General features: G+C 36.8%; 1 protein-coding gene across 1 annotated transcript; it reads right to left on the bottom strand.

Annotated features, from left to right (window-relative positions):
- Positions 1-8,436: 8,436 nt before the first annotated feature.
- On the bottom strand, positions 8,437-11,038 carry LOC147949186 (calcineurin B-like protein 2). Its single transcript, XM_087489286.1, has 10 exons — positions 10,785-11,038; positions 10,198-10,251; positions 9,931-10,097; positions 9,743-9,825; positions 9,592-9,651; positions 9,401-9,509; positions 9,266-9,318; positions 9,095-9,175; positions 8,902-9,014; positions 8,437-8,770 (listed from the first exon to the last, which is right to left on the bottom strand). Exons 3-10 carry the CDS (start codon positions 10,052-10,054, stop codon positions 8,713-8,715), a joined length of 681 nt encoding a protein of 226 aa, XP_087345412.1. The 5' UTR covers positions 10,055-10,097; positions 10,198-10,251; positions 10,785-11,038; the 3' UTR covers positions 8,437-8,712.
- Positions 11,039-11,638: the final 600 nt, after the last annotated feature.

Below are 11,638 nucleotides of genomic sequence, written 5' to 3'. Positions count from 1 at the left end.
GCTCAGGAGCAGGATATGGAGGTGTTGGTAGGTGAGATTAGTGCATTGAGTTTGTGTGCTATCTCACAGGAACCTTTGGGTTTGGAGGCAGTTGATAGAGCAGATTTGTTGAGCAGAGTGAGGTTAGCTCAGGAGAGTGATGAGGGGCTGGTGAATGCCTCTAAGGCTGCGGGTGCAGAGTATCAGGTTTCTGCTAATGGTACTATCCTTGTGCACGGTCGGATCTGTGTGCCCAAGGGTGAGGATTTGAGGCAGGAAATACTGAGAGAGTCTCATTCGAGCAAGTTCTCTATTCATCCAGGAGCGACCAAGATGTACCGTTACCTCAAGCGGTATTATCACTGAGTCGGGATGAAGAAGGACGTAGCTGACTGGGTGGCAAAGTGTGATACTTGCCAGCTGGTGAAGGCGGAACATCAGGTTCCTGGTGGTTTATTACAGAGTTTACCCATTCCAGAGTGGAAGTGGGATTTGATCACGATGGACTTCGTGGCAGGTTTGCCTGTGTCGAGGACGTTTGATGCTATTTGGGTCATTGTGGACCGTTTGACTAAGTCTGCGCATTTTCTGGCCATCAAGAAAACTGATGGAGCAGCGGTTTTGGCCAAGAAGTACGTGAGGGAGATAGTCAGATTGCACGGTGTGCCTGCTAGTATTGTGTCTGATAGAGATTCCAAGTTCACCTCGGTGTTCTGGAAGGCATTTCAGGCGGAGATGGGCACGAAGGTGCATATGAGTACAGCCTATCATCCTCAGACTGATGGTCAGTCAGAGAGGACGATCCAGATTTTGGAGGATTTATTGAGGATGTGTGTGCTGGATTGGGGTGGTCATTGGGCAGATCACTTGAGCTTGGTGGAGTTTGCTTATAACAACAGCTACCAGGCTAGTATTGGGATGGCTCCTTATGAGGCCCTGTATGGGAGGCCGTGTCGTACACCTTTATGTTGGACTCAGGTGGGGGAGAGGAGCATATTTGGTGCAGATTTTGTTCAGGAGACCTCGGAGAAGATTCGGGTTTTGAGGCTGAACATGAAGGAGGCTCAAGATCGGCAGAAGAGCTATGCTGATAAGAGGAGAAAGGATCTTGAGTTTCAGGTTGGTGATAAAGTGTACCTCAAGATGGCCATGTTGCGGGGTCCGAACAGGTCATTGACAGAGACTAAGTTGAGTCCGAGGTACATGGGTCCGTTCAGAGTGGTTGAGCGGGTGGGACCAGTGGCATACCGGTTGGAGTTGCCTGAGGTTATGCGTGCGTTCCACAAGGTATTTCATGTGTCGATGCTGAGGAAGTGTCTTCACGAGGGTGATCAGTTGTTGGCTAAGATTCCTGAGGATCTTCAGCCTAACATGACTTTAGAGGCGAGACCAGTGAGGGTGCTCGAGAGGAGAGTCAAGGAACTTCGGAAGAAGAAGATTCCATTGATGAGAGTCCTGTGGGACTGTGATGGAGTAGAGGAGCAGATTTGGGAGCCCAAGGCGAGGATGAAGGCAAGGTTTAAGAAGTGGTTTGAGAAGCAGACCGCGACTTGAGCTTGTCGAGCCGGGTCCGAGTTGTAGTCCGTGGCTGGAGCGGGTACGGAGTATTCCAGCCCATCTCTCTTGATATTTGGTCGCTTAGGGGTGGTTGGTTGTGCGACTAAGTATCAAGATGAGGTGGTGCTCAGGATGCGGGTTGTTGGCTCCGGTGGTTGTATTTTTGGTTTTTCTGATGTATTTTCGTTGAGATTGTAACGATTATGACATTTTTTTAGATTAATAAGATGAGTATTTTTCTTTATGTTTGACTGTTGTTGTCATGGGAAAAGAGAAATAGCTCGGGTTTCTATTTTTGGAAAGTTTCCATAAATAGAAAGTTTCCACAAAAGGAAGGTTTCCATAAATAGAAAGTTTCTAAAATGGGAATGTTTTGTGGAAATGTGAGGTAGATCTAGCCGGGAGATACTCGTTGGCATCAGTGTTTGTTTTTGCTCAAGGCCGTGCGAGCCTAACTCACGTGATACCGATAGCTCGATGGACTTTGTGGCCAGAGAGTGGGAGTGGTATGTTGCTTCGGATGACGATCCGAGAGCGCGCTTGAGGGTGACGACCCAAGAGCGGGATATGTGAGGCTCCCTGGATACCGTAGCTGTGAGCCGCGGCTCGGTAGTGAGCCGGTATGTCTCGAGGGTTGCGACCCGAGAGCGGGGGGAGTGGGCGCGTGAGACTCCCTGGATACCGTAGCTGTAGGCTGTGGCCTGGCAGTGAGCCGGTATGACTCGAAGGTTGCGACCTGAGAGCGGGGGGAGTGTGTGTGTGTGAGTGACTTCCTGGATGCCGTAGCTTAAGGCGGTTGGCCTGATAGCGAGCCGGCATGATTCGATGGTTGCGACCACGGATGGGGGAAGCACTGAGTTGTGAGCAAATAGTGTTTATGATGCGAGTATATTGACTAGAGGGAGACCTCGAGGGTCAGTCGGAGGTGTGCGGGCTGTTGCGACAGTGGCACGGGAAACCTTGGCTGACGGTGTTTAGTCCGGTCTGGGGACGTGCGGGCCGTGCAGACGGTGGCACGGAGGTCCTTGGCAGATGGACGGTATTGCGGGATTCAGGGACGAATCCATATTGGTGGGGGAGAATTGTAACACCCGCAAACTAAATTTTGGTATTTTGGTAAGGGTGTCGATCGATGCCTCCTAGTGAGGCATCGATCGACACCAATTGTGGTCGGTTTGGTCGGTTCAATTTTAATTGTCCGGTTTGCGTGGTTGGTTTAGGGAATCCCTAAATCGAGTTTTAAAGGAAGAAAACGACCTAGGGTCGTGTTGTTTTGTCTTATTCGCCGTTTTTGAGAGAAAACACAAAGAGACAGTGTTCTTGAACTATTGGGAAGAGATTGAGAGATTCCTTGCTGTTCTTGGGAGATCCAAGGCTGGGAAGGTGCTAGAAGCTTGCTAGGAGTGAGGGAATTCGTTCTTGTTGGTCAGAATCTTCCTGCAAAGAGGTGAGTGCATGACCATGGCTTATCTAAGCTAAGATCTCTAGATTCTATGTGATTTGGTGCTTATGTGGTTGTTTCTTTGAGTTCTCTATGATATTTCGTTGCTGTCTGGGCTGGGTTTGGCTTCTGGGAGTGCAAGGAGCGGATTGGAGAAGCTTGGAGGCGAGATTCGGAGTTTCTGATCGAGGGAAATTGCTGCTCGGCATCGGTGTCGATCGACACCGGTTGGGGTGTCGGTCGACACCAACGCGAGGACGGCTCGGGACTTTAGCGAGTGTCGAACGATGCCATGTGGAGGTGTCGGTCGACGCAAACTAGGGTTTTCGGGAGTGTCGGGCAGGGTGTCGGTCGACACCAGTTTGGTGTCGGTCGACACCAGGTAGTCAGTGTCGGTCGACACTCCTTGTTCAGTTACGCTGGTTGTTGTATGCTATGTATATTGCCTGGTTTGTTTTATTGATTGTTGTTTGTGGCATGTAGAGATCTTATTGCTTGTGTGTATAGCCCAGTAGATGGGAGGATTGCCTCACTGAGTGTTTATCAAATACTCATGCATCTCAATTTGTGTTTGTGGTGCAGGTAAAGGCAAAGTGTGATCGTGGAATCAAAGGCAATGAAGAGGAGGATGTTCTAGGGACTTGATTGTATGGTTATCTGGCATTGATAGGTTGCTAGAATTGAGTCTTAGAGCATTGTTAGGATTGCTGGTTGTTTGATTTATGCTGTTTGGGATTAATGCTGGATATTACTTATTTGGTTATTGGACATTGTTTTATTGGTTATTTATTGGTATGTGGTTCCGCTGTTGGATTGTGAATGTGGTTAGGTGGCTAGTGGGTATGGGACCACTAGTTGTAGTTATTTAATTATATTATTATTTATTATTCTTTTATAAAAAAAAAAACGGGAAGGGTTGTTTCAGTTTTCCTTTTTGATATAGGACAATAATTTTTAAAATATAAAGATGTAAATATATTTTTACACTTGTCAACATCTAATCAATATATTTGACAAATATCACGATTTTGTTAATGAGTAATTTTGACATCAAACTTTATATAATAAAATGTAAAAAATATACAGGTGCATGCCGACAACAAAGAGAAGATAAAATGTTAGGAATGTAAAAATGAGATAGGACCTAAACTAATCTATAAAAACATATATCATTTGTTAATTAATTTAAACTTAGGAAACTATTATTTCGCCAAATAAAAGTATATTGTTGGGCTCTGGAAACGCATTATAATGGAACATATAGTAGTTATGAAATATATAAAGTATGGGTCATCTTCCTAACACACATATGGTATGAGTCATCTTCTAAATGTCGTCAAAGCAAACCTAAATATCAATTGAAACTCCATAATCCATAGTCACTTAATAAAAAACCTTTATGAACCTTAACTTTAAACCAAATCAAATCGAACTAGAATATTACATCCAACTCTTCTTGCTTGAAGTTTGTAGTTATAAATATCTTTTGTACACAAAAGTAATGTATCTTTGTCTAACAGTTTATTACCATCTAAGTAAAGCTTGGCAATTAGAATTTTTTATAACAGTTTTTTCTTTCATCCTTTTATCATCTAGCTATGTATCAAAGAGAGTAAAAGATCCAAATTTTGAAAAAGGTAAGGGAAATAAAAATATTCATTTACCAAAATTCAGAACAAACGCGATGTTCTATAGAGGAAATATCATATCATTTAAATATTTTTTTTCATCCTTTAATTTTACCATCCAACAATGTACCAAAAGAACTAAAAGAGCTTAATTTTGAAAAAAAAAATAAAGTAAGGGAAGTAAAAATACTCATTTACCAAACTTGAGAGTAAACATGATGTTTTATAGAATAAATATAAAATATCTACATGTTTTTTTCATCAATGAAGAATTATGTTTTAAATACAAATATCTTAATCTCCATATAATAATAGTTTAGCATATTAGCTCAAATATTTTATGTATTACAACAAAATCCAGATGAAAGAAATTTTTTACTACCCAAAATTAACTAAGCATTGAGCTCATTGGAAGGTTACTGACCTTTGGCTCGATGTGTCACTAATGAAACTACTTAGCAATGAAAATTAGAATTCTAACTAATTTTTTTTCAGTAAAATGGAATTCTCATCAACAGTTAAGAAATCAGCTTGGAAGAAGCTATGAAGAATTCCATTTTTAAATGCTAAAAATTGGCGATTAGATCATGAAGGCAATCTGGTAGCTTCATTTGGTTCTACTACTAAATGTGATATCTCTCCAACTTATGTTCAGATCCAGCCAAATAGTTATTTTATGAAGAATCTGAAAATTTTGGCTTATCATACTTTTTAAGGAAGACCAGTTTATAAGTTTTCCAATGCAAATTTGAACATGTTAGATATATTTATTTTTAGGGTTAGGAGGTATGAGAAATTATTTGAGGGATGTATTTCAGTTTTAAAGAAAGAGAAGGAAGGAACCTACAAGTATCAGCACAAGCGTTATATAATCTAGATGAGTGATAAAGATAATGTATTTGATTCTCTCTCGCTTACCGCACTATTCATATTTATGCATCTGTGGTGGAAGTGTTTATGTGAAGAGTTTAGTTTGGTAATCTTGATTAAGACCTTATTTAATGAACAATACTTGGATTCACCCCTAGGGGTAGGGGTGAACCTCTCCATTCACCCCCTTATAAAATAAGGAAATAAAATCTGTATACATTATTATAAAATTAAAAAATTAAACCGCTTTTTAATAAACCCAAACCGATATATATGAAATCTAAACCCTAACCATCTCATTTGTGAACCCAAACCGACATATAATTTCGTTCTACTTGTAAAATCTAAACCCTAACCATCATTTGTGAACCCAAACCGACATATAATTTCGTTCTAATTGTGAAATCTAAACCCTAACATCTCATTTGTGAACCCAAACCGACATATAATTTTGTTTTACTTGTAAAATCTAAACCCTAACCATCTCATTTGTGAACCCAAACCGACATATAATTTCGTTCTAATTGTAAAATCTAAACCCTAACCACCTCATTTGTAAACCCAAACCGACATATAATTTCGTTTTAATTGTAAAATCTAAACCCTAACCACTTCATTTGTAAACCCAAACCGACATATAATTTTACTCTAGTTTAAAAATCTAAACCAAGCCAAATATTTAACTTTCCTTAATTAAAAGTATACAGAATTTGTTTCCTTAATTTGAGTTGCTTTTTAATTTAATTTTTATTTATTTTTTAAATGAAATATTAGATGGAAGATTTTGATTGGCTGAGAGAAGAGGGGGTGAATGGAGAGGTTCACCCCTAGGGGTGAACCTAAGTATTTTTCTTATTTAATTATGCATTTTGATTTGGGTTATAAGCTAATAATGTTTGAAATCGGCAATATGCTTGGACAACTAAGTTACTATATTTTTTTCGACTTTCTTTTGTCAGAAAAGTTGTGATATCAGTTTTGAATTCTAAAGAGAGTCAAGATCTTTACCAAAATTTGATCTTAATTCCTAACTTTAAAAAATGATGAATATGAATGTATCACTAGATAATTTTGTTTTATTTGCCTATACTATATTGGTCTCAAATCTCTTAATTTTCATAAGTTTTGCAGATTAATTATATATCAGCCTCAAATATCTCACAACTAAGAGATTTATTGCTATCAATAATCAAGTATGTTATATCAATCCACAATAATCAAGTAGAATCCAATATCAATCATATATGTATGACCAATATGTGTACTGTCTGATTATGTTGCATTTTTTTCCAACTGCAAAGTAGCACATCTATCATGACTTAGTAAAGATCATTGTATAATGTTTTTCTATTAGATTTTAAGTTGTGGTACAGCACGGACATATATTTTAAAATTTATTTTAATTATTTATAATTTAGGTTGTATTTTTATATTTGTTTGTGAGAATTTAAATTTTTTTTTACCAAAATCTGTTTTGTCAAATTTTTAAGGAGATGGTACAAAGTTTTTTCTAAAACCGTTTGTCTAGTCGGTCGTCTGTTGTATCTTCTTTATACACTGCCTTAGGTCTTTGACTAGGTCAATGGTTGATTGTTTTCTATTATGTATGATTATGAATGTTAGATTATGAGTGTAACTCTGTTAGCAAAAAGTCTCTTCTTGTGGCCGATTTAGATTTAGGGTTTGTAAGAAGTCGACAATATTTCTTTTGTAATCCTTTTGAATTGTTTGTTTTCCTGAAAATGAATGTATTTTTTTTTTTCTCAAATTACTAACATAGTCTTGGCTTCTTCTACTCTCTTTTTTCTGAGTCTTAAATTTGAGTTTGAAAAAACCTGCTATATTAAGAGTTTGAATGTTAAATGTCCATTATTGATGCAGACAAGTAAACTAATTGAGGAACTGAACCTTGGTTCTGTGAAATCATCGGTTCAATTTTACGAATGGATGTTATGGAGGAAGAGCTTTTCGAAAGAGAAGCAATTATGCGATGAATTCGAAAAGTGGAGTGCAAGAGAAGAAGAGGATTGGATAAGCAAGTTACCTGACACTTATGTCAGATGCTCTTGTTGCAGCTTTGGACATAAGATATTGTTTAAACTAGTTTTGTCCAAGAGGTGTAAAAACTATGGTTTTTGATTCTTTGGTTTAATTTACCACAGTTTTGCAACTTGAAAATAGATCTGCTACCACAGTTTTGCGATTTGTTCTGTTTGCATGACCACAGTTTTGCAAGTGTTGGTTAAGTGAGTCCAGTGCCGGCGATGACCCAGTGCACAAAGTGCATTTGCACCATGTCACAATATTTTGGAAAAAATTATAAGGTTTTTAGGCTCTTCAATGTTTCATATTTTGACAAAAAAAACCCCAAAATATTGAAAATCTAAAAATAAGACCTGTAAATTAGGAGAAAAAAAAAAATTTGGCACAAGGTGCAAGAAAAGTTTGAGCCGGCCCTGAGTGAGTCTATCCTACAAGTGTTAGTAATTTATTATAGTGTGCTTGCGTTTATAGAGTGTGTTTTTGATTTGGGCAAAAATTCTCATTGTTTGTTAGTGTTTTATTTTGCAGGCATGGAGAGTTTTGATCACAAAGCCTGTGTGCCTTAAATTGTGCTATGACGCTCTCTCTTACGATATAACTCATTATAACAAAGACATGCACATTTGTAGAACCTTAACCTTTTTATTTAAAACATATTGAAGATTTTCTTATATATTCTTCCATCAAAACTTGTCACACGGGCAACCAAAACATTTTAAAGAGAACAATTTAAAGGTCTGACTTTTGTTAGAAGGCATCAACCAAATGAAGAAAACAAAAAGGTACTACTACATAAGCATGCTTTTCCCCCTAAGAACTGGCAAGAATATTCAGCATTATTAAATGACCTAGTTTTGCTTTACAATCTACAAATCCATTGAACTAATAAGATGAAAAGCAAACTCAAATAACCAAAACAGGAAGCAAATCTTTATACTTTGGATTAATAAACTTAAAAAAACTTTACATATCATAAGATCAAGATGCAAAAGTTGTATCTACAGATAGGCCGAGCGAAATCAAAATGGACAAAAACCAAACAAAGAAAAAGAAATTTTGCTTCACAAAAAAAATCTCAATAAAAAATAAATGAGTTCAGAGATTTAGAGATTTAGAGATGAAACAAATAAAAAACCATAACGAAAGAACAACAACCTTCAACAGTACAATGTCTTGCTGCTTGTTTTTGTTTTCTTAGGTATCTTCAACCTGAGAATGGAACACAAAGCTTGGGAATGTAGTTGTGATATCCCTGCAAGCACACAAAAAATAAGATCACGACCTTTACTACATATTATCATAGAGAATGAGAAGAAAACAAAACCAAAGAAGCAAATTTAATTCAACTCCAGTTACATAGATAGAAAGATTTTTGAAACTCACTTGAGATACTGAAGAGTCATGTTCTTCAGAAGGCTGGGATGTCTAAGAACAAGGCTTCTCCACTCTTCCTTATCAATCTTTCCATCATGTTTTGTGTCTGCTTCCTCAAACGTCTGAACAATCAAAACTCAGGAAGTTACTTTCAAAGAAAAAAAAATTTGGGCGACGAGGAAAAAGTAACCAACTAACTTACCTTGTCGATTATATCCTCTATGACAGTATCCTTCAAATTCATTCCAGATTCAGCAAGCGTAGCAACAACCATTTGTTTCACCTAGACAGATGAGTGACGTTAATGTCTCGGAGGATGATACAGTGCACTTTTTTTACAAGTATATTTATGAAGAAGATATGGAAGCTTTACCTCTTGTCGTTCGATGAAGCCCTGCTGTTTAAGATCATAGAGCTGAAATGAAACTGCAAAAGCAATATATATACCATGAATATGAAACCAAAATAACGGGGATTTCATTACTCCAAGTTATTAAATGACACATACAGTGGATTTTGTCATCTATAGGCGCATTTGGGTGAAACACAGAGAGAGCACGAGCAAACTCCTCAAACCCGAGTATTCCATTGTGCTTTGTATCGAATAAATCGAAAACCTACAAACCAAGTCACATATATATCATTTCTTCTAAACTTGATCTTGACAAAATGGGGTTTAAGTGCATTTAAAAACATTACCCGATCAGCAAACAAGCTCTCTTTTTTATTTGTCTTAAACAAAGCCAACTGAAACTCCTCCTGATACAAATAAATTTAACAAGAGATGAGTAAGACCACTCAAGCTTTCAACTAATGTTGATACAAAATCAGACAGGCATCTAGCTTTTACCTTGTTAATCAACCCATCATCAATCACGGCACTGCTGATTTTCTTAAAGAGCTCATAAAGAGCTTCTATTTCACTCACACTAACTGCACTCAAAACAAAAAAATCCAATCATCATAACTCACAATCAGAAAGTTTTATTTCATTCCTCTAATAGAGAATAAAAAGAAGAAGATGATAGGGCATCATACAAACAGTGTCTCTTGCAAGCAATTCAGGGTCTCCAAGACCACCAGATCCTTTGTACAAATCAAGATCAAAACACCCTAATACAGAGGTGCATAAATGCTTGATACCGTCTATGCACTGCGACATGATATAATAATCTTAAGAAGCAACAAATCAAAACTCTCCATGCCTGCAAAACAAAACCAACAAACAGTGAGAAATGTTTTTATTCTGGCCAAGTCTATAAGAAGAAGCAAGCAAAAGCATATAAACACTTTCAAATGAATTACCTTTCAACCATTTCCTAGCTAGTTTGAAAAAAATGCGACAACTTTGCGATTTATCTGTTAAGATCAAAGATAAGGATCAGAGATCAAGAATCATAATGTAATCAATCCTATAATAGTTCAATAAAGGTAACACACATTGGCTAAGTCATTGTCATTGATTGAGAGATTACTTACTCAAACTCAATGTCCACGTAATAATATCTTCTCGTTAGACAACAATAATATTGAAGATAAGATAACTAATTGCACACAATCTAAACACTAACCAAAGGGTTAACCTAAATTTTATTATCTTTTCTATTTTTTTAAACATCAAAAAAAAATTAATAATGAAAATCACGGAATTAAGACAATCGTGTATGATGTCGTGATTAGGGTAAAATCGATTGGTGGTTTCTGAGAAACAAAAGACCCGATCTAGATCGATTTTGTATTGTATGAATGGATAGATTCAAAAACATCCTAGATTCAATACAGATAGATAGATAGATAGATAGAAGAATCTTTGTTGTGCAAGAAGAATTTAAAACTCAATAAAATTAATCAGTAGATGAATTTGGATTTGCAAATATACAAAAGATTTATACCGGATTAACGTTGATTTGTTGGATTCTTCTCAATCTGAAGTAGTCGGCTCTGGTGTGGTGGTTGAAGGCTTTTGAAGCTTGTGCGAGAAAGGTGGAGACGATATTTTTTTTTTTTTTGTAAGCAGCGGAGAGAGAGAGAGAGAGAGAGAGAGAGAGAGAGAGAGAGACTTGGAAATCAAAAGAAAAAACAAAACCTGATAAATATCTAAAAAATATTTTGGGATTTTTATTAATTTGGTTTTTTTAATTAAATCACTAAAACACAGTCACAATTATGCGTTGCACTTATCGAGTGATGTCGTTTTCAGTCGCTCATACGGCGTCGTTTATAAGTCTTTTTGGTTTGGTTTCTTCTTATACGGTTCTTGTTCCCGGTTAAGAGCTGAATTTAACCGGACATAACTTGTCTTTCACATTTGTGGTCGTACTATTCTTTAGAATTACTACAAAAACATAAATTACCCCCAACTACAATATTATCTAACCATAAAATTGATTTTATCCGAACAAGATTCATTACCCAATAATGGCCAATACTTTTTTATTTTATTGTGTTGACTATATTCTTTACCTTTAAAAGAGAGATTCTTATCCATATTTGATCCTTTAACACTCTCTCCATAGATCTAATTAAATTTGAATTGTTGAGAAAACAAATATTATAGTCTTCTACTAGTTTTTTTTTTTTTTTCATATCTCATATGGAATTTTAGTAAAAAATGTGAAAATGTGAAAATGCATGAAATCAAAACTAAAATATAAATCAAATCAGTGAAAATTTTATAAAGTTTACCTTGAATCGGTCGATTTCAATCGGTTTAGTATATAGTATATACATTATTGAAATAAATAGG

This window comes from Camelina sativa, chromosome 2 (genome assembly GCF_030686135.1).
Source record: "Camelina sativa cultivar CO46 ecotype springtype chromosome 2, ASM3068613v1".
In the NCBI taxonomy this organism is placed as follows: domain Eukaryota; kingdom Viridiplantae; phylum Streptophyta; class Magnoliopsida; order Brassicales; family Brassicaceae; genus Camelina; species Camelina sativa.
The sequence above is the reverse complement of the archived record's forward strand: the minus strand, read 5'-3'. Positions and strand labels throughout refer to the sequence as shown.

Coding starts and splice junctions, on each gene's coding strand:
- LOC147949186 (XM_087489286.1), bottom strand. CDS start 10,054: ATGTCGCAGTGCATAGACGGTATCAAGCATTTATGCACCTCTGTATTA. Junction 9,652..9,742: donor ATGATGGGTTGATTAACAAG/GTAAAAGCTAGA, acceptor TATTTGTATCAG/GAGGAGTTTCAGTTGGCTTT. Junction 9,319..9,400: donor TATAGATGACAAAATCCACT/GTATGTGTCATT, acceptor TTGCTTTTGCAG/TTTCATTTCAGCTCTATGAT.